We start from the raw sequence: 24,934 nt of genomic DNA, 5'->3' as shown, positions 1-24,934 counted from the left end.
CAGGTACCCCCATTGGGAGTGGGGGCTGTGCAGAACTGCGACCCACTGGCCTAGAGGCCTGCCAGCGTGGTAGACGCGTCACACCAATTGGAGTGGGGACACAGCAGAGCTGCCACCCACATCCAGATCAGGACCAACGACCCCAGGGCATGGTAGTTACATTACCACAATTGGAGTGGTGGCAGAGCAAAGCCGCCACCCGTGCCCACAGGGGGGGAAGACCTGCGACCGATCAGTGTTTTAGACAGATCACCCTAATTAGAGGAGGAGCATAGCCACTACCCGCCCTGCAAGGGAGACTCCCCAACTATACAAGAGCAATATAAATAAATAGGGGGTAAATTTCAAAAACACAACAGTTGCACCACGCAGAAAGAAACGCGAGCAGTATGAAAAGACAAGGAAAGAAAGGACCACAAGCAATGCAGGTCAACTCAACATTAGAAGAGGTAATAGCTGCAACAGATGGAATGTCAGATAAAGAGTTCAGGATATACATGCTTCAGATTATCTGGAGTCTCAAGGAAGACATAAGACAGCAAAATCAGACAATGAAAGATCACATTGACAAACAAATCCAGGAAGTAAAAGATCAATTTCACAGGGAGATAGAGGTAATAAAAAACAAACAAATAGAAATCCTAGAAATGCAGGAAACAATAAACCAACTTAAAAACTCAATTGAGAATACTACCAGCAGAGTAGATCACTTAGAAGAGAGAACATCAGACAATGAAGACAAAGTATTTCAACTAGAAAAGAACATAGACAGCTCAGCAAGTCTGCTAAGAAACCATGAGCAGAACATCCAAGAATTATGGGACAATATCAAAAGACCAAATTTAAGAGTCATTGGGATACAGGAAGGCACAGAGCTCCATACCAAAGGAATAAACAGTCTATTCAGTGAAATAATACGAGAAAACTTCCCAGACTTGAAGAATGAGACAGAATCCCAAATCCTAGAAGTCTACAGGACGTGGAACGTGCAAAATCATAAGAGATCCACACCTAGACACATTATAATGAAGATGTCCAACATACAGAATAAGGAGAGAATTATAAAAGCTGCAAGAGAAAGAAAGCAGATTACATTTAGGGGTAAACCAATCAGGATAACAGCTGATCTCTCAACACAGACTCTGAAAGCTAGAAGATCCTGGAATAACATATTTCAAACACTGAAAGAAAATGGGTTCCAACCAAAAATCGTGTATCCGGCGAAATTAAGCTTCAGGATAGAAGATGAAATTAAAACCTTCCACGATAAACAAAAGTTAAAAGAATTCGCAGCTAGAAAACCATCTCTTCAAAAAATCCTTGGCAAAACATTACAGGAAGAGGAAATGGAAAGTAACAATGAAAAGCAACAATGGGAGGTAGGACAGTAAAGGGGGGAAAGTAGTCAAAGAGGATAACAAATCAGGTTTAGTAACATCAATAAATAAATATGGCTAGAAGAACAAACCATATCTCAATAATAACCCTAAATGTTAATGGCTTAAACTCACCACTAAAGAGACACAGGCTACCAGAATGGATCACAAAACAAGACCCAACAATATGCTGCCTACAGGAGATGCATCTGATAGGAAAAATATTCATAGACTGAAGGTGAAAGGTTGGGAAAAATCATACCACTCATATGGACTGCGGAAACAAGCAGGAGTGTCCATACTCATATCTAATAAAATAGATTTCAAGCCAAAGTTAATCAAAAGGGATAAAGAAGGACACGTCATACTGCTCAAGGGAACCATACACCAACAAGACATAACAATCATAAATATATATGCCCCAAATAATGGTGCAGCTGTGTTCATCAAGCAAACTCTTCTCAAGTTCAAGAGTCTAATAGACCACCATACAATAATCATGGGAGACTTCAACACACCTCTCTCACCACTGGACAGATCTTCCAAACAAAAGTTAAATAAGGAAGCTATAGAACTCAATAACACAATTAACAACCTAGACTTAATTGACATATATAGACTATACCACCCAACATCAAGTAGTTACACTTTTTTCTCAGCAGCACATGGAACCTTCTCAAAAATAGACCATATATTATGTCACAGGGCAACTCTTAGACAATATAAAGGGGTAGAGATAATACCATGCATCTTATCTGATCACAATGGAATGAAACTGAAAATCAATGATAAAAGTAGGAAGGAAAAATCAAGCATCACTTGGAGAATGAACAATAGGTTACTGAATGATCAATGGGTTTTAGAAGACATCAAGGAGGAAATTAAAAACTTCCTAGAGTTAAATGAAAACACAGACACAACATATCGGAATCTATGGGACACATTGAAAGCAGTTCTAAGAGGAAAATTCATTGCTTGGAGTTCATTCCTCAAAAAAAGAAAAAACCAACAAATAAATGATCTCATACTTCATCTCAAAATCCTAGAAAAAGAAGAGCAAAACAACAGCAAAAGAAGTAGAAGGCAAGAAATAATTAAAATCAGAGCTGAAATTAATGAAATTGAAACAAAAGAAATAATTGAAAAAATTGACAAAACTAAAAGTTGGTTCTTTGAAAAAATAAATAAAATTGACAGACCCTTAGCCATGCTAATGAAGAGAAGAAGAGAGAGAACCCAAATTACTAGCATACGGGATGAAAAAGGCAATATCACAACAGATTCTTCAGAAATACAGAAGATAATCAGAAATTATTTTGAATCCTTATACTCCAATAAAATAGAAGATAGTGAAGGCATAGATAAATTCCTTAAGTCTAATGATCTGCCCAGATTGAGTCAGGAGGATATAGACAACCTAAACAGACCAATAACAATAGAGGAAATAGAAGAAAACATCAAAAGATTACCAACTAAGAAAAGCCCAGGACCGGATGGGTATACAGCAGAGTTTTACAAAACCTTTAAAGAGGAACTAACACCAATACTTTTCAAGCTATTTCAGGAAATAGAAAAAGAGGGAGAACTTCCAAATTCATTCTACAAGGCCAACATCACCCTGATTCCGAAACCAGACAAAGACACTTCAAAGAAAGAAAACTACAGACCAATATCTCGAATGAACCTTGAGGCAAAAATCCTCAATAAAATTCTGGCGAATCGGATTCAAATTCATATCAAAAAAATTATACACCATGATCAAGTAGGATTCATCCCTGGGATGCAAGGCTGGTTCAATATACGGAAATCAATAAATGTTATTCACCACATCAATAGACTTAAAAATAAGAACCATATGATCATCTTGATAGATGCAGAGAAAGCATTCGACAAAATACAGCATCCCTTTATGTTCAAAACTCTAGAAAAATTAGGGATAACTGGATCATACCTCAACATTGTAAAAGCAATCTATGATAAGCCACAGGCCAGCATCATTCTGAATGGAGAAAAATTGAAGGCATTCCCTCTAAGATCTGGTACAAGACAGGGATGCCCTCTCTCACCACTTCTGTTCAACATAGTCCTCGAAACACTGGCCAGAGCAATTAGGCAGACGAAAGAAATTAAAGGCATAAATATAGGAAAAGAAGAACTTAAATTATCACTATTTGCAGATGATATGATTCTATACCTAGCAGACCCAAAAGGGTCTACAAAGAAGCTATTAGAGCTAATAAATGAATTCAGCAAAGTGGCAGGATATAAGATCAACACGCATAAATCAAAGGCATTCCTGTATATCAGCGACAAATCCTCTGAAACGGAAATGAGGACAACTACTCCATTCACAATATCCCCCCAAAAAATAAACTACTTGGGAATCAATCTAACAAAAGAGGTGAAAGATTTATACAATGAAAATTACAGAACCCTAAAGAAAGACATAGAAGAAGACCTTAGAAGATGGAAAAATATACCCTGCTCATGGATAGGCAGAACTAACATCATCAAAATGGCGATATTACCAAAAGTTCTCTATAAGTTCAATGCAATGCCAATCAAAATCCCAACAGCATATCTTGTAGAAATAGATAAAAGAATCATGAAATTCATATGGAATAATAAAAGACCCAGAATAGCAAAAACAATGCTCAGCAGGAAGTGTGAATCAGGCGGTATAGCGATACCAGACTTCAAACTATACTACAGAGCAATAGTAACAAAAACAGCATGGTACTGGTACCAAAACAGGCGGGTGGACCAATGGTACAGAATAGAGGACACAGTAACCAATCCACAAAACTACAACTATCTTATATTTGATAAAGGGGCTAAAAGCATGCAATGGAGGAAGGATAGCATCTTCAACAAATGGTGCTGGGAAAACTGGAAATCCATTTGCATCAAAATGAATCTGAATCCCTATCTCTCGCCATGCACAAAAGTTAACTCAAAATGGATCAAGGAGCTTGATATTAAATCAGAGACACGGCATCTGATAGAAGAAAAAGTTGGTTATGATCTACACGCTGTGGGATCGGGCTCCAAATTCCTCAATAGGACACCCATAGCGCTAGAGTTAACAACTAGAATCAACAAATGGGACTTACTCAAACTAAAAAGTTTTTTCTCAGCAAAAGAAACAATAAGAGAGATAAACAGGGAGCCTACATCCTGGGAACAAATCTTTACTCCACACACTTCAGATAGAGCCCTAATAACCAGAATATACAAAGAACTCAAAAAATTAGACAATAAGATAACAAATAACCCAATCAATAAATGGGCCAAGGACCTGAACAGACACTTCTCAGAGGAGAACATACAATCAATCAACAAGTACATGAAAAAATGCTCACCATCGCTAGCAGTCAGAGAAATGCAAATCAAAACTACCCTAAGATACCATCTCACTCCAGTAAGATTGGCAGCCATTAGGAAGTCAAACAACAATAAATGCTGGAGAGGATGCGGGGAAAAGGGCACTCTTGTTCATTGCTGGTGGGACTGCAAATTGGTGCAGCCAATTTGGAAAGCAGTATGGAGATTTCTCGGAAAGCTGGGAATGGAACCACCATTTGACCCAGCTATTCCCCTTCTCGGTCTATTCCCTAAAGCCCTAACAAGAGCATGCTACAGGGACACTGCTACATCGATGTTCATAGCAGCTCAATTCAAGATAGCAAGACTGTGGAACCAGCCTAGATGCCCTTCAATAGATGAATGGATAAAAAAAATGTGGCATTTATACACTATGGAGTATTACTCTGCACTAAAAAATGACAAAATCATAGAATTTGGAGGAAAATGGATGGCATTAGAGCAGATTATACTAAGTGAAGCTAGTCAATCTTTAAAAAACAAATACCAAATGACTCCTTTGATATAAGGGGAGTAAACAAGGACAGGGTAGGGACAAAGAGCTTGAGAAGAAGATTTACATTAAACAGGGATGAGAGGTGGGAGGGAAAGGGAGTGAGAAGGGAAATTGCATGGAAATGGAAGGCGATCCTCAGGGTTATACAAAATGACATATAAGAGGAAAGGAGGGGTAAGACAAGATAATACAAATGAAAGAAATGATTTATAGTGGAAGGGGTAGAGAGAGAGAGAAGGGGAGGGGAGGGGGGATAGTGGCGAATAGGACAGACAGCAGAATACATCAGACACTAGAAAGGCAATATGTCAATCAATGGAAGGGTAACTGATGTGATACAGCAATCTGTATACGGGGTAAAAGCGGGAGTTCATAACCCACTTGAATCAAACCGTGTAATATGAAGTATTAAGAACTATGTAATGTTATGAATGACCAATTAAAAAAAAACAAAAAGAAAAACACCCTTGGTTTAATACCTACTACTGCAAAATAAATGGATGAATGAATAAATTAAAATTAAATAGAAGTCATAATGGAGAAAATTAAAGCAAGCAAAGGTGAAGAAATACTTAAAAGAAATTATGAAAAAATATTATGGACCTGAGTACTAGCAAAAAAATCTTCAAAGTTTATATCTCTAATCAAAAAGAAAATGAAAAATAAAGCATAAGTATTTATACTTCAGATTAATTTTTTGAATATAAGAAATCTCTAAGCAAATTGAAGTATTGGCATGACTGTTGAGCAAGTGAAAGCAGCATGGAAAGCATTTGAAAGGGTTGACAAATTCAAGTGACAAAAAGTGGTTTATTGTTCTTGGAGTTCAGAGGACAAACTTGTGCATGTCAAGTAATATTGGAAACAAAAACAGGATTAAAATAGTGTTTTAGTCAGATTTTTTGCTGCTGTGACTAAATGACCGGACCAGCCCAATTGCAGAGAAGGAAAAGTTTGAGAGCACACGGTTTCAGAGGTCTCAGTCCATAGACAGTTGGCTCCATCCTCAGGGCTCAAGGTAAAGCAGGACATCATGTCAGAAGAGTGTGGATAGGGAGGCAGCTTTGTGGTGATCATAAAGCACAGAGAGAGAGAGAGGTCCCCACTTGCCAGGTACAAATATATAACCCAAAGCCACCTTCTCCACCCACACCCTACCACTTCAGTCACCATTCAGTTACTCTCCATCAGGGGATTAGTTCACTATTTGGGTTAAGGCTCTTATAACCAAATCATTTTTTCTCTGAAGTTTCTTGCATTGTCTTGCACATGAGCTTTTGGGGGACACCTCACATCCAAACCATAAGATGGGGTTTTAGTGAGTAGTCTTTGGGCCTACCTTATAAGGAATGATTTAATAAATTGGTACAGGGTATATGGAGTACAGAGGACTGATTGAAGAGATATTAATCTGATAGAATTAAGTAATTTGTTGGATAGAAAGGTAGAGAAAGAGGAGTGTGGGTTTAACAACAGTTGTAAGATGAATAATTTTAATGACTACATAGTTAATACTATATTGATTTAAATAAGGGAAATAATTATTTCAGTCTTGATAGGCAGGTAGAGAAATGGAAGTAGAAATTTATTTTGTAGGTCTGTAATTTAAGAGTTAATTTCTGATAGAAAATTATGATTTGTGGCTAATATGCAAATGTGAGGCAGTAAGATGTAGTTTGGAAAGTGATCATTTGAAAAATATTAGCAAATAGAGATAAAAAATAAAAGAGCATCTAAGTTCTAACACTGTTTAAATGGCTTGAGGAAAAGTAAGAAGCTATACAGATGGAGAAATAAAAATTAAAAAGGTAGAAACATTAAAAATGTGATGTAATTGCAACTCAATAAAAAAATTGAGTTATAAGAATTGATTGCCAAATCTAGATTGGAGATCAATAGTGCTGATTACTTAGTGATTTAATAATTAACTTATGACCAAATACCAATTATAAAACAAAAACTTAGCTCTAGATACATAGAATAAAAACTTGTTGAACTTGCTGAGGTTATGTGGTAAAGATAAACCAATAATTGATTTATGGCATAAACTTGTCAAGTTAAACAAACAAAGCAGAACTTGGTGAGGAGAAGTAAGGGACAGGGACTTTTGGCAAAGGCAGAGGGAGATTATTGTAGTAGAATTCTGTTACTGCAAGATCTGCAAAGGACTTAAGGGTTAGCCAAAAGTTTTTTTTTTTCTTTAAAAGGGAGAAGTAAGCAAGGCTGGAAAGAGTTTGGTGAAAGGAATTGAGATAAAGGGAAATTATTTGATCTGAGAGTAAGATCAGAGAATATTTGACTCTGATTCTAGTCCATAATCAAGATGGGTGTAAGCAGATACAGTATATTGGCTTGGGCTGAAGGAGGACCAGAATTCACAGGCCTAGGAAGGGGAAGAATTGTAACCAATATTTGGCACATAAGTATTTTATTCCAATAAATCAGTGGAGACAAAATAGTTCACCTAATCATTAAAAGATAAAGAATGAGAGTTTGGAAGATTTGTGTCAGACCTTACATAGGTAGAGAATAGGAGAATCCATGGGTATTATTCAAATCAGTTATAAGAGGAAGAGTGCCTTTTTGCACTAAACTGAAACAAAGGGATGAGGAAATCTCTTAGCTTTCACTGTCTTCCAGGATTATAGGACTTAGCTTTCACTGTTTTCCAGGATTATAGGATTCAGTGAAAATTCAACAGTGTCAACTGGGAGAGATGAGTTATCGCACAGGATAATATTGTAGAAGGATGTCGTTTACAGATCAATACCAATAATAACTTCTTAGAGGAAGAAATTGAGTCTCCAAAAAAAAAACTAAGATATTAAGACAAACTGTTGAGAGAGTAATTCAAGAAAATGGAATGGAATGTGTAAAAAATCATTGAAGTTTGATCAACAAATGATTTACAGTGGTGTAAGTAGTTAGATATTACAAGAGTAGAAGTTATTATATATAAGGCAAAGGGAGGTGAGTGGGAAAAGATTAGGTCCTGAAGGTCCTTTGCTACAAAATTAAGAAATTTGGAATTGATCTTCCACAGTTGTCAAAGAAATATATTAAGCTTAGGTGTCATATGATTAGATTTGCACTTTGGAATATTTACTCTAGCAATAATGCATATTCATATTATTATTGGAGAAAATAGGAAATAGGAATTAATTTGGATATCATTTAGGAGGATTTTACTACTGTTGGAAATAGAAGCAAGCCAAGGTCAAGTAAATAACTTGCTAATCAGTAATGAATGTTTGCTAGAATAAATCTGAAGTAACACCAATCTACAATGCTTTGTGATTTTTTTTTCAAGCAGCCCATAGATAATTGGATGTACATGAGGAGAAAATGTATATTTTAAGCATTATATGGTCTGTAATCTTCATGATAGGTGATTTAAAACAAGACAAATATAAATGTCATCTTTTAAATGTGTTCTTCTATACTGAAAATGCAAAGTGACTTCATTACTAACCAATCAAGTGATCAGTGAGATATAGTGAGCATGTAATCCCAAATCTAAATACTTGTAGGAAATATCTTCCTTAAAAGTGATATAGGACATTGGATCACCCATCATCTGCCAGCATATTGCCTGTCATGAGTGCAGATCGCTTGCTGACCACCACCTATCAGCCATCATTTGCCCATTTGCCCAGCTCTTGCCTGTCCATCACCATCCTTTCACCTACCCATCACCTGCCACCTGTTGCCTACCTGCTAATTTTTCATTATTAGCTCAAAGACCACCAGCTGATCTCCTGCTGCCCACTACTGCCTGGAAATCCATTGTCAGTGTTCCATTGGGTTTGGTTACATGTGGCCATTGCCATCTTGGGACATCAGACAGGGTCTGGGAGTCCAGGGACAAGGGGCCTGCAGGTTTGCAGCCACCACCATTGGGGCAAATTTGCCTTCATCTGGGGACACCTGCCAGGACCTGGATATATATTATCAGGGTACTTGCAGGTCTGGTTGTACCTGAGGTCTTCCTGCTAAGTGTGCTGGTGGCCGTTATCTGGCTGCCCCTTTGCAGGGTCTCTCCCTTCTGTGAGCACATCCATGGTGGTCTCTCTGCAAGTTGAAATAGCATTGAGAGCCTGGGGCTACAGGAAGGAAGAGCCTGGGGAATATGAAGCCCAGGTCTTTCAGATTGCAGCTGGGTCTGTTTGGGCCAATTTGGGCCTGACAAGCCTGTGGAAAGCTGGAGACTGAGGGGCGGCTTCCCTGGGGAGAACACAGGTTGGAGAAACTGGAGAAAACTAGGCTGTCTCCAGCTAAGTGTGTTGTGAATTGCATGGGGATGGAAGGAGGCGGCTGTACTAAGTGGGAAGACTGGAAGAGGGTGTAAGGTCATCTTGCTATTGGCTCACCCAGCCAACTGGTCCAGCACCCATGGGACTGGAGCTACCATCGAATTCCAGACCACCCTACCTATCAGCAGAAAAAAGAAGTTGAGAAAATATTTGAAAGCCAACGGCAGCAATCATTCAGTTTTTCATTGAGACTTTCCTTTTCTCTTTTGCCTCTCTCTCACATCTATACCATCTTTGAATCCAAATATTGTTCATACATCAATTTGTTGAGGAATGGGATGTCTGAATAGTTTGTTACAATTTCATTGTATATTCTTATATTTTTATTTATATATATTTTTTCTTACCTATTTGTCTATTAATTTTTTAAGTTTCTCATTCTCTCATGTAAAAGTCAACCTCTATTAATTCCTCCTTTGCTCTTATTATAAATTTTTACCTATATTTTTTCTCCTCCTCCCTCATAAACATCACATCTTACAATACTTCAGTTTCCTCATTGTCCATCATTTCAAATGGTAAACCCATTTAGCAAACTTACTCTTTATATTGTAGACAATAATTGAACATATTATTTCTGTTTATTGTGACAAAACTGCAAATAGGAGCTATTTGGTTTAAGGTTCTGTATTGTTTGCATTGAGTGGTGTTAATATTGTTCTCCCCTTAAAGGAGATGTATTGGAACCCTGCAAGGACACTATAAAAGTACAGGGTAGAAACTGTATTGCCTCAGATTTATACTACTAGATGGGAAAATACAAAAACAATGTGAAAAAACATGGGAACAAAGCACCTCAAACAAATCTAGATGTTCTGAAAATAGAATCCATAGACAACACAGTAGAATAAATGTCAGATAAGGAGTTTAGAAGGTACATGATTAGACTAATCTTCAATATAAAGTTGGTATCAGAGAGAAAATACAGGAAGTGAAAGATCACTTCAATAACGAGGCAGATATTATAAAATGAATCAACCAGAAATCCTCAAAATGAAGGAAACTAAACCAAATTAAAAATTCAATGGAAAATATCACGAACAGACTACACCACTTAGAAGACAGAACCTCAGGTGATGAAGAGAAAATATATATTCTTGAAAATAAAGTTGACTGTACAGAGAAGATGACAAGAAACCATGCACAGAACTTCCAAAAAATATGGGATAACATGAAAATACCAAATTTAAGATTCATTGGAATAGGTGAAGGTGTGGAGATACAAACCAGAGGAATGCACAGTCTTTGCAATGACATAATATTAGAAAATTCCCCAAATCTAAAGAATGAAATGGGAAATCAACTACAAGAGATTACATGACCCCAAATTACAGCAGATTGCCGTCAAGGCACATTATAATGAGAATGACTAACATACAGAATAAGGATAGAATTTTAAAGGCTGTGACAGGAGGAAAAAAAGGCAAATTACATATGAGGAAATCAATTTGGATTTCAGTTGATTTCTTAACCCAGACCCTCAATGCCAGGAGGTCCTGAATAACATATCAAGCTCTGAAAGAAAATGGATGCAAACTGAGTATTTTTTATCCAGCAAAATTAAGTTTCCAATTTGAATATTAAATAAAAAGCTTCCATGGTAAACAAAAGTTAAAAAAATTAACAACTAGAAAGCTTGTACTGCAAAATGTTCTCAAAAAAATATTTCGTGAGGAGGAAAAGAAAAAAGAGAGATAATCAGCAAAGTGAGGAACTACACTAAAGGAAAGGTCTATCAAAGGATAAACTAAGTCAGGTTAAAAAAATAAACCAAAATTACCAGGGAAAAACCCCATATCTCAATAATAACCCTGCATGTTAATGACCTAAACTCATCAATCAAAAGACTGGCAGATTGGATTTAAAAATAAGACCCAACAATATACTGCCTCCAAGAGACTCAGGTCATAGGCAAAGACATCCATAGACCGAAGCTGAAAAGATGGGGAAAACCATCATTCACATGGATCTCATAAACAAGCAGGGGTTTCTATACTCATATCAAACAAAGAGACATCAAGCCAAAGTTAATCAGAAGGGACAAAAAGACTATTTCATACTGCTTAAAGGAATTACACATTTTCAAGACATAGAAATCATAAATATTTATGCCCCAAACAATGGAACATCTATATACCTCCAACAAACCTTTCTCAATTTTATGAATCAAATAGACCACAACACAATAATACTGGGTGGCTTTAACACACCTCTCTCACTACTGGATAGATTTTCCAAACAAAAACTAAACAAAGAAATTATAGAACTAAATAATGAAATCAATAATTTAGACTTATTCATCAATGACTGAATACACTTTCTTTTGGCAGCAAATGGATTTTCATCTGTAACAGACCATATGTTATGCCACAAAGCAACTCTTAGCAAATACAAAAAAAGAAAAAAAGAAAAAAAAACCCTTGCATTCTCTCAGACATTAACGGAATAAAACTAGAAATCAACGTTAAAATAAAAATAGAAGCTACTCTAACACCTGGAGACAAAATAATACACTATTCAATGACAGTGGGTAGTAGAAGAAATCAGGAAGGAAATAAAAAAAAAATACTTAGAGGTAAATTACAACACTAATATAAAATATCAAAATCTCTGGGACACTATGGGGAAGCCAGTGCTAAGAGGAAACTTAATTGCATTGAGCTCATTTATTAAAAGAATAAAAAGTTAACAAATAAGTGACCTAACATTACATCTCAATGCCCTGGAAAAATAACAAATCAACCAAAAGCAGTGGAAGACAGGAAATAATTAAAATCAGAGCTAAAATCAATGAAATAGAAACAATTCAAAAAATTGATAAAATGAAAGTTATTTCTTTGAAAAAATAAATAAAATTGATAAAACCTTAGCTTCAGTAACAAAGAGAAAGAGATAAAAATTACTAAAATTCACGATGAAAATGAAATGTTATAATGGACACTACTGAAAGACAGAAGATAATTAGAAACTATTTAGAAAATTTATACTCAAATAAGATAGAAAATCTCAAAGATATTGACAAATTTCTAGTGACATATTACCTACTTAAACTGAATCAGGAAGACATACACAAATTAAACAGATCAATTTCAAGCAATAAAATAGAAGACATCGTCAAAAGCCTACTAAGAAAAACCCAGGCTCAGATGGATTCTCAGCTGAGTTTTACCTGACCTTCAAAGAAGAATTAACACCCAAAGTCTTCAAATTATTCCAGGAAATAGAGAAGAGGGAACCCTTTCAAACTCATTCTATGAAGCTAGTATCACCCTCACCCTGCTACCAAAACCAGAAAAAGACATAGCAAGGAAAGAAAACTTCAGACTGATATTCCTGATGAACATAGATGCAAAAATTCTTAATAAAATTCTGGCAAATTGCACAAGAAAACATAGTAAAAACATAGTGCATCATAATCAAGTGGGGTTTATTTCAGGGATGCAAGGATGATTCAATGTACGGAAATAAGTGTAAGGCATCACATCTACATACTTAAAGACAAGAATCATATCATCATCTCAATAGATGCAGGAAAAGTATTTGACAACATACCACCCCTTCATGTTCAAAAACACTAGAAAAACTAGGGATAACAGGAACATATCTCAACATTGTAAAAGCTGTCTATGCTAAGCCCCAGGCCAACATCATTCTAAATGGAGACAGGTTGGAAGCATTCCCTCTAAAAATTGGAACAAGATAGGGATGCCCTCTTTCACCACTTCTATTTAACATACGTCTTTAAATAGTAGCCAGAGCAATTATACAGACAAAAAAAATTTAAAGAGGTATGGATAGAAAAAGAAGAACTCAGATTAGCACTATTTGATGATGATATGATTCTATACCTAGAAGACCCCAAAAATTCTACCAGAAAACTTCTAGAACTCATAAATGAATTAAGCAAATTAGCATGATATGGAATCAATACCTTCAAATCAAATGCATTTCTATACATCACTGATGATCCCCTGAAAGAGAAATTAGGAATATTACCCCATTCACAATAGCCTCAACAAGTGAGGTAATAGACCTCTGCAATGAAAACTACAAAACACTAAAGAAAGAAATTGAAGAAGACCTTACAAGATGGAAAGACCTCCCATGCTCTTGGATAGGAAGAATTAATATTGTCAAAATGGCGATACTACCAAAAGTTTTATGCAGATTTAGTGCAATTTCTATTGAAATCCCAATGACATTCTTCATAGAAATAGAAAAAGCAATCATGAAATTCATTTGGAACAATATGAGACCCAGAATAGTCAAAACAATCCTTAGCAAGAGGAGTGAAGCAGGAGGCAACACAGTACCAGATATTAAACTATACTAGAGAGCAATGGTAACAAAAAAGGCATGGTATTGGCACCAAATAGACATGTAGACCAATGGTACAAAATATAAGACACAGAGACAACCCACATACATACAGTTATCTCATACTAGACAAAGGCACCAAAAAATAAATTAGAGAAAAGATAGCATATTCAACCAAATGTAGCAAAATGAATTCTCTCTCTTTTCCTGTACAAAACTCAACTCAAAGTGGATCAAGAACCTAGGAATTAGAGCAGAGACCTTGTGCCTAATGGAAGAGAAAGTAGGATTAAATCCTTACCATGTTGGCTTAGGGATTGACTTCCTTTACAAGACTTCTTACATGCAAGAGGTAAAAGTAAGAATTAATAAATGGTATGGATTCAAACTAAAAAGTTTACTAAGAACAAAGGAAACAATAACATGAAGAGTGTGGGGCTGAAAACTAAGATGGTGCCTGGCTAAATGCCAGTAGGAGGACGCTGAAGTTGTTTTGAAACCTCCGTGATTGGCTTACTTCAATTCCATGCTCGTACACAGCTCGTGCTATTCATTAGAAACTATGGTATGGGTATACATGTGGATTCCTTCTGCTGATTTGATCTTTATGTTGATTGGTTCCGGCTTTTCTGTGTTTTAAAATGATTGGTTTTTACTCCTTATGTATGTTGTGTGTGTTTCCTCAATAAATGAGATCCTGCATTGACTAGTCTCCCAGTACATCTGATTGTCCTCCAGTGGGGAGGGCTGGGTGGGCGGCTGGCCGACCCTCACCTTTCTTGATCCATCCGGGTTGTGGCATGCTCTCCTAAGCCTCTCTGCGGGATGGAGTCGATAGAAGAAGCTAAAAACCCCAACAGAAGAGAGAGCCTACAGAATGGGAGAAAAATTTTTGCACCTGCACCTCAGATAGTGCACTAATCTCCAGGATATATAAAGAACTCAATAACTTAACACCAAGAGAAACAAGTATCCCAATTAATAAATGGACTAAGGAACTGAACAGACACTTCATAGAAGAAGAAATACAATTGATTGTTCAACATTTTCATATCTAGCAATTAGAGAAATGCAAATTAAAACTACTGTAAGATTTCATCTCACTCTAATCAGGGTGGGAAATATCAAGGTTACAAGCAACAATAAGTGTTGGTGAGCATGTGGGTAAAAAGGTTCACTTATACATTTCTGGTGAGACTGCAAATTGCGTAAACACCATGGAAAGCAGTATGGAGATTCCTCAGAAGACTTGGAATGGAACCAACATTTGAGCTAGTTATCCCACTCCTTGGCATATATCCAAATGACTTAAAATCAGCATGCTATAGTGGACCAGCCACAACAATGTTTATAGCAGCTCAATTCATAATAGCTCAACTATGGTACCAATCTAGATACCCTTCAAGAGATGAATGGATAAAATGTGGTACATGTACATACTGGATATTACTAAGGTTAAAGAAGGATGAAATTATGACTTTTGCAGGAAAATGGAAGGAACTAGAGGATACCATGCTAAGTGAAATAAGCCAATCCCAAAAACGAAGTCTGAATGTTTTCTCGATTATTGGATGCTGATCCATCCATATTGGAAGTTGTGGTAGGGAAGAATGAAGGAACTTTGGATTGTGCACAGAGGAGTGAGGGGAGGGGAGGAGCTCAAGGATGGGAAGAATGGTGGAATGAGAGTAACGTTATTACCCTGTATACATGTATGATTACACTATTGGTGTGACTCTGAAAAATGTACATCCATAGGAATGGGAAGTTGTGCTTCATTTGTGTACAGTATGTCAAAATGCATTCTACTATCATGTATAAGTAATTAGGACAAAATTTTAAAAGTTATATAGGATATCTTTCTCAAAGGAGTGTGCTATGTTCCAAAAAAAAAGCATCTAACATCCTAGTTAAGTATAACAAAAATTTTAACTACTATAAATTCTTGTATGAATTCAACACATATTAGTTTTCTTTATGGTGATTCACAAACTAAGAGTTTCATTGGACACAGTTTATAACACTATTTTTCAGAAAATAAGGTGACTATAGTCAAACTTTTACCTATGTTAGCACATTGAAAGAAAAATCTTGAATGAAGAAACTTATCAAGAATCTTGCATGCTGTACACAGCATTGAAATTATTTGATGCTTCTAATTTTTGATACTTTTTAAATTAAAATATGAATTTTTTATTATTTTTTGGTGCTTTGTATTTGTACATATTGATGGGATTTATTGTTATGTATTCGTACATGCACACAATATAACAATATAATTTGACCCATATCACACTCCAGCATTTGTCTCCTCCCTCCCTACCTCTTGCCCCTTAATCCCTTTCCTCTACTGATCTCTCTTTCATTTTTAGGAGATCCACTCCCACTGTTATTTTCCCTTTTCCTCTCTAGTTTCCACTTATGAAAGAAAATACACAGGACCTTAACCTTCTGAGTTTGACTTATTGATGGTCTCTAGTTCCATTTATTTTCTGCAAATGCCATAATTTTATTTTTCTTTATGGTTGAATAAAACTACATGGTCTTTAAAAATTACTTTTTAAATATTATGCCTATAAGATACCTATGAATATTTTATGGGTTTATTTATATCACTAGATTACCAAGTATAAAATACCTTCTGGAAAAAGTTTTATGAAAGATAAAATTATTGAATTCTTTTCTTTATACAGGGAACCACCTATGAGGATGAGCTTAATAATATTAAATATGTTATTTCAAGTATTAATAAAATTCTGGCTCATAATTCACCAGTTTTGATTGTTCAAAGATGGATACGTGGCTTTTTAATTAGAAAAAAATTAAGGTATGTTTTATTTTCTTTCCTATTTGAATATTCAAATAATTAGAAAATTAGTGATAAAAATTCTCTAATAATTCACATTTTTGTATTCTCTCTCCTTAAAATGATATTTATACACCATTTGACCTAAGTTAAAGAAAATAAGACTTTGTAGTGATGTATTAGAATATTTATAATTATCAAATTTTGATACTTTATTTTTTGTTTAAATAAACTATAAAGTAACTAATCAATACTTTTTTATAAGCATTGTTTGAATAATTCTGATAGTGTTTAAACTTTACACTTAAAAGTATAAATCAAAACCATATTGAAATTCTGTAATGTAATGAGATATAATAGAAATAGAAGTCATGAACTATATACTGTAATATAATAAAAATATAAACATTAAAATATGTATGAGGATTTTAAGTTTTGTATAAATCTAAAGATAATTTTGCAGAGATATCTGCTAATACATCAATCTGTTTTATCCCTAATTAGTTGTTCTTTCCTCTCTGGAACTGATCTTTACAAATAAAGGAAAATCTTTCTTGCTAGAATCTTTTCACATTGTACTTGGAGAAGTAAAGTAGGATATTGTGTCATCAATATATGTGTAATTTCCAAATATCAAACTTGTGAAAAATAAATGAACATTTTCATATAGCTTATTTTCAGTTGTGTAATGATAATATTCAGAAGATGGAAATGTGATTTGTATATAAGTAGAATTAAAATAGGTACAGATTAGAACAGTGAATGTTTCCTGAGAACGCAAGATTAGGAAGTTTCACCAAAATGAGATTCAGCATTCTGTGGTAAGGTAGAATGTCTTCCTTTCTCAGCCTACATGTGTTAAATCATACTTGTTGATAGTCCTGATTAAGAGAGACAGGTATAGGGACAGGTAGCAAAGTTGACAGTAATACAGTGTCTGAAAGTTCTGAGGAGTGATTCCATATACTTTTCAAACCAAGGTCAAATTATAAGGAAGAATGTGTTCAGAAAATGGAAATATGTTAAAACATTGGAATAAAGGATATGCAAAAGGATCAGGTGGTTGCTGACAGGTGCATCTTTATTTAAATATTATTTCAGTCGCATATGTTCTATTTAAATTTAGTATGTACTTTAAATGAAATAAACATCTAATTCAATGAAATTGGCTTTAGTTTATTCCCCAGGATTGAGTTTTCTCTTTTATAATCAAGGCACCTTCTGATACTCAGTAATGTAAGTGAGATAAAAATCTTTCTTCTTGGAAACAATCTCTGAAAACTCTGCATGTATGACTAGTTTGAATGAGTTTTGTGGGGAGAGAAATCAGTAATAATAATACATCACAGTGGTTCAAGACAGACTGGTTGGAAATGCTTTCTTTCTTTAAAGTTTTATTCTATTAAGAGCACATTACTTAACTACTGTGAGCATAAAATCCCTCATCTGTAAAATTGTAAAGAGCAGGGGCTAATAGTACTTATTTCTTTGTTTGCTTGTGGGAATGGAGATCATGAATATAATGCATATACCACCTAAAAAAGGTGGATATTACTTTCTCATTAGCCGCTGTTTTTTTTTTTTTTTTTTAATCATCATTGTTGTTGCTGTATTTGGTGTTGTCTGCATTATTTGACTCTGAGGGATAAGTTCCTTAGATTTCTTGCTCCCTTTCAATTATATTTTCCACAGCATGCATAGAGTGATCTTTCAAAAATAGATGTCTGATCATTTTATTCACCTAATTAAAATCCTACAAGTGGCATCACACAGTTTTGTTATCACAAACACTTACCATACATGCTGCAGTTGTCTATGTAATTATCTGTATCACCAGATATAATGTAAGCTCTGTGAGGTGCAGAGACTCCATTTCTACTTGTTTTCCTTATCTGTAGCAAAAAACAGTACTTGACACATGTTGAGTGCTCAAAAATGTTTGTGGAGTTGATTAATACATCAATAAATGAAAAGAGTATGGGAGCTGTAATCAGAAAAGTATTTCTTAATTCATCTACGGGAAAGTGAAATCCAGAACTGGGGACACAAAATGCTGCCCTGACCTCTGAGTATAGATCCCAAGTGATTAGTCTTCTTATATCTATTTCTAGCCTTGAGAAATGCCTTTCCACACTCAAAACATTTTTTAATCCTGCTTGAAAATTTTTGCTTAAACTACTTGAAATATTATATACAGACTAAACTTAACATTATGATTAATGGTACTACATTTTAGAATGGAAGTGTTTTTAATATGGATGATAGGATATACTATGGGGAGTACATTTTCATTCTTAGAATAAAATACTATAATCAAATTGGCAGCCTCCTAAACATAGTTGACAATTATGTTGAGGTCATAGAGAAATTATTGATTGGGTTGATGAGCTGTGAAAGAAGTATAACATGGAAAATGGGGAAAAAAAACATTTATTACAGGCACCTTTTATGTAAAGAATTATGTTAATCCACTTTATATCATTTAGTCCACAGAGTTTTTGAGTTTGTCTTGTATTTTCTGTTGATAAGTAAAACATTAAGGATTTAAACTCGGTGGAGAGTTTAAGATATTTATTGATTGTCAGCAACTATTTCGTGTTGGTCATTTGTTGTTAGTTACAAGGAGATGAAATTGTGTAAATTAAGTCTGTAAATATTGGGTTTTATTTCTTGAATTCCAATTCTGGGCTCCTTTTACTTTTTGAAGCCCTGAAATTAACTATTTCCAGAGAGCTCTGGTCTTTTTAGTGGGGACTGATATTTGGAAACTCATCTGGGAGTTCATGTGTTAATTGCTCTTGGGGTGTCATGGTTCCTGGGCCATTTCAGCAAACGGAATCTAAATTGATTATTTTTTACATTATGATTTTATATTGATTCCATAAATACTAATTCAACACAGAGGGTTCTTAACTACTTTCCTTCAACATTATACTTTCTTTCTACTATGAGAATTAGGATTATCAACATTATCTGTATTTTCACATGTTAACTCCATAATACAAAATAGATTTAGAATTATTGTATATTTACTACTATCAATACATATTTAATAAAACTTGAGATTTGTTAGGTTATTCTTTTTGTCATTAGAATGGAGATATATAATTTAAATTCTCTGTTGAATAGTTATTTGTTTTATTTAGCAAATGATATTAGTTATTTAATGATTTTGTTTTATTTTAATTTAAATACTTTCACATTTTAATCCATTTTCTAGAGCATTTTATTTCATTTTTATTTGTAATTGTGCTTCTTCTAGTTCATTCTTTCTAAAATGGGTTTTTAAAGTATTGATTCTTTTTCTGTCCTATCACTATTTTCATTTTTTTAAATTCTAGCTTATGTTGCTTTTGTAAGTTTTATATGATTTTCTTGCTTTTACTTCATTTTGAAATAATAGGTCATAGATTTTTTTTGTTTTTTTAAAGATAGGCTTCACTTTCTTTCTTTCATGTCTATAGTGATGTTATTTTCTTTTTCTGTATTATAACAACTATACTTGATTACATAGAAATACTATTATATTGTTCTTGTTATGAGAAATTAGTTTTTCTGAACTTTAAGAAGCTTTTTTACTTTTGGTTCTAACACTGCTTCTTTGTTGTTTTTGAATAATATTAAAAATATCATAATTTGCTTCCCGATTTCTATGGCTCTCTTCCTTACTACCCCCCTTTTTAATGTCGACTCTCTCTCTGTCTCTTTCTCTGCTACTACTGCTGCAGCTGCTCCTGCTCAATTTGGATTCTGTCTTCAGGACCATCTCCATAGTTATGAAATTCGACCTAGGGTACAGCTTTGGCTGCTTAGTTTTGGGAGTTCATTGTCCCACTGCTCCAGACCCTTACTGGAGATTCCATTTACATACTGTTGAAATATGTAACTCCCCCCAACTGAGATTTGCAATTTACTATTTAGTTTCTGCCCTTAAATTAACTCTACAAGCTTTCCAAGTAGTGTCTAACTTTTTTTTTTGTTTTATTTCTACTCTTCAGATACTTAAATGCTTCCATCAATTTCCTCCTGCATAGTTGCTAACACCAGAGTGTCCTTATAATATTGATGGATTTCTCCAATTGATTCATATTTCGATTTCCAAAGATAATTTTTCGTAATGAATTATTCTATAGTCATATTATGAGATGAATGGTTAGGTAAATAGCTATTTAAGAATCAAGAAAGTTAAATAGTATAATTCAAATAATTGACTACTTCTTGTATATTAAACAAAGAAAAAATTAGTGATAGTGAATGTAGGTTAAAAAAAATCAGTGATAATGGATGTAAATGGCAGGAAGATAGATTTCATCTCATTTTCCAAGAAAAATTGCTAATTATGTTTATCTGAATGATATCATAGTGAATTTCTTTTAATCAGTAATATTAAAATAGGAGTCCATTGAACATTGGAATTTAATAAAGAATACTTTAGCACAGTTCAGAGTTTATTAGTTATAATGCTGAAGATATTTTAGACTGTATTTCCAAATAAATATGACTAAATATGTTTGTACATGCATCAGAATACAGGAAGAAAACAATATATGATTATATTTAGATTAGGAACAAGGAAACTTAAAATTATCACTATTATAACTTCCTGAATGTGATAAAATTTCTTTCTAGAAGAAGAAACAATATGTTTGTTTGTTTTAGTTATTTATTTGATTTGGTTTTATGTAACAGAGATTCCCCAGCCTGTGGTTTAAGCCAGGCTGAAGTTTTCTTTTTACAACAGAAGAGTCCATACTTCAAGAAGTCTAAGCCTGTGACTGCACAAACATAGGAACCCAAGCTTCCTTTAATTTCCTACTTTATCTTTCTATGTTTTGTCTTCTATCCCAAACACACTTGTGGTCCAAAATGGCCGCCCAGTTCAAATCATTTTGCATTTGGAAAACTCAGAAAGAACTTGTCACTTTACTAAAACAGCAACTATAGTAAGCCTTAGTAGGAATACTATATTTCTTTTTTCCTACATTTTCTTTGCCAGAATTTAGTCATCTAGGTACACTGGCAGCAAGGGTTGCTAGAAATATGGTCTTTTGACTGGCTATTTTGTCACATGTTGAAATTTGACTTCTATTACTAAAGCTAAAAGGGAGAATGGGAATTGAACAATGTCTAGCATTTCTACCACAAAATATCTGAAAGCAAATGACAAAATAATCATATTTACTGCCCAGCAGCACTAAGTGTGTATTTGAAAAAAAGGAGCATATTATTGATTAAATATCTGTCTTGTGAAGAGAAAAAAAAAACAGAAATAATGCTCAGGTATAATTATAAAAAGCTTATAAGAAAAATGCTAGAAGAAATTCGTAAAATAGAATACAAATATGCATTGAGCATGAGAAAATGTACATAAAAATCAATAAAACTGGAATTAGTTTTTATCAAAAGGCAAGAAATTGAGAAGAGAGAGAAGAAAAAAATACATATTACCAAAATAAAGAATAAATAATAAAATACATATTACCAAGACAAAAATGGTTGGTCATGGTTGTGCATGCATGTAATGCCAGCGGCTTGGAAGGCTGAGACAAGAGGAACTCAAATTTGAAGGCAGCCTCAGCAACAGTGAGGCTCTAAGAAACTCTGTGAGACTCTGTCACTAAATAAATATGAAATAGGGTTGGGCTGGAGATGTGGCTCAGTAGTTGAGTGCCCCTGAGTTCAATCCCTAGTATCCCCCCACCAAAAAGAAGAAAAGAAAAAAATGATATTATTGCAAGTTTTACATATAGTAAAGGTAATATAATGAACAACTTTATAGCCAATAATTTAATAATTTTTATGAATTGGACAAATTTTTTGAAGGAACACAATTTTCAAGTTGACAAAAGAAGAAAGGAAAATGCTGAATTATACTGGATATATATTAAAGAAATTGAATCTGTCATTGAAATCAAATCTACAAGGAGACATAAGTCCTCAATAACTTTAATAGTAAATTATTCTCTATGGATAAGGAAGATATAGCACCATCATATATTCATGCATAAATTTTCTAGAGAACAAACGAAAATACTTTCAAAGTTGTTTATTTATTTTTTCATTTTGAGAGCTCAGCAGACTGTGGATATCAAAACCTGATAAGAACATTTCAAGAAAGAAACTTCTCATGCACATAGATGTAAAAATCTTGAATAACATTAGAAAATCAGATTCAGTGATATGTAAGAAAGAATAACACCCTATCAACAATGTTTATTCCAAAAACACAAGGTTAATTTAATATTAGAAATCACATTAATAGACTAAAACGGAAGAAAAAAAGAACTACCACGAGTTTTCTTCAGTTTACTCATTAGGATGTTAACTCAAACTTGTGCAAGCTCTGTGAATTTTTGTGTAATTGATATTTGATCATCTTTCACATGGGCTAGGCAGAATTCCAAGGTGATCCACATGACCTTTACTTCCAGGTGTTTCTCCCATAATTATATTTTGATGAAGGCAAAATGAAGTTTTGAAGCTACTTATTAATCAGTTCAGCTTAAAGTGGAATAACTGAATGGTTCTAACCTATGCATGTGAGATCTTAAAACACAGGGTTTTACTGGCATTGATAGAACAGAACATCAGAATTACACTTGAATTACAAAAGGAATTTGGCTTGCTGCTGCTTTTCTGATCATGTAGGAAGAAAGATTTGAGTGTGATGTTTACAAGCTGGGGGTGACTCACTACAAATAGCCAACAAGAAAACAGGAACCTTGGCCTGGCCCTGCACAAATAACAGGATTCTGCTAACAACCTGAAAAAGGTTGGAAATGAATTTTTCCTTCAATCTCCAGATAATAGCAAAAAGTAATATACATAATTTTATTTCTTGCACTTTAGGAGTCTTGTTAAGGAAATTGGGGCCTAATCCGACATGATGAAGATTTGGACCTACTTTTTCCTCTATTAGGCGCAGGATCTCTAGACTTATTCTTAGGTCCTTGATCCACTTTGAGTTGAGTTTTGTCCATAGTGAGAGATAAGGGTTTATTTTCATTTTGCTACATATGGATTCCCAGTTCTCCCAGCACCATTTGTTGAAAAGTCTATCTTTTCTCCACTGTATGTTTTTGGCACCTTTTATTAGTATGAGATAACTGTATTTATGTGGGTTCATCTCTGTGTCTTCTATTCTATACCATTGATCTACTTGTCTATTTTGGTGCCAATACTATGCTATTTTTGTTACTGTAGTTTTGTAGTATAGTTTAAGGTTTGGTATTATAATGCTTCTTGCTTCACTTTTCTTGCTAAGGATTGCTTTAGCTATTCTGGGTCTGTTATTTTTCCAAATGAATTTTATGATTACTTTTTCTGTTTCTATAAGGAATGACATTGGGATTTTAATTGGAATCACATTGAAACTGTATAGCACTTTGGGTAGTATGGCCATTTTGACAATATTAATTTTTCCTATCCAAGAGCATGGGAGATCTTTTCATTTCTAAGGTGTTCTTCAATTTGTTTCTTTAGTGTTCTGTAGTTTTCATTGTAGAGGTCTTTCACCTTTTTTGTTAAGTTGATTCCCAAGTATTCTTTTTAAGGTTATCGTGCATGGGGTAGTTTTTTAAATTTCTCTTTCAGAGGATTCATCACTGATGTAAAGAAATGCAATAGATTTATTCGTATTGATTTTATATCCTGTTACTTTGCTGAGTTTGTTAATTAACTCTAGAAGTTTTCTGGTGGAGTTTTTTGGATCCTCTAAGTATAGAATCATGGCATCATCAAATAATGATACTTTGAGTTCTTCTTTTCCTACCCATGTCTCTTTAATTTCTTTCATCTAATTGCTCTGGCTATAGTTTCAAGGACTATGTTGAATAGAAGTGATGAAAGAGGGCATCCCTGTCTTATTCCAGTTTTTAGAGGGAAAACAAACAACCCAATCAATAAATGGGCTAAGGATCTGAACAGACACTTCTCAGTAGAACAAATATATGAAAAATGTTCAACATCTCTAGTAATTAGAGAAATGCAAATCAAAACTACTCTAAGATTTTATCTCACACCAGTCAGAATGGCAGCTATCAAGAATACATACAGCAATAAATGTTTGCAAAGATGTGGTGGAAATAGCACACTCATACATTACTGGTGGGACTACAAATTGATGCAACCAATCTGAAAAGCAGTATGGAGATTCCTTAGAAAACTTGGAATGGAACCATCATTTGACCCAGCTATCCCACTACTTGGTCCAAACCCAAAGGACCTGAAATCAGCATACTAT

General features: G+C 34.4%; 1 protein-coding gene across 1 annotated transcript in view; it reads left to right on the top strand.

Annotated features, from left to right (window-relative positions):
- Lrriq3 (leucine rich repeats and IQ motif containing 3) overlaps positions 1-24,934 on the top strand; it is a 150,469-nt gene that overhangs the window by 29,961 nt on the left and 95,574 nt on the right. The window contains exon 4 of the mRNA XM_026410275.2: positions 16,580-16,713. Within this exon, the coding sequence (XP_026266060.2) occupies positions 16,580-16,713 (134 nt within the window). The remainder of the gene's footprint in view (positions 1-16,579; positions 16,714-24,934) is intronic.

Source organism: Urocitellus parryii, chromosome 11, assembly GCF_045843805.1.
Source record: "Urocitellus parryii isolate mUroPar1 chromosome 11, mUroPar1.hap1, whole genome shotgun sequence".
NCBI classification, from domain to species: domain Eukaryota; kingdom Metazoa; phylum Chordata; class Mammalia; order Rodentia; family Sciuridae; genus Urocitellus; species Urocitellus parryii.
Note: the sequence above shows the minus strand (reverse complement) of the source record. Positions and strands in the feature narration are given on the sequence as shown.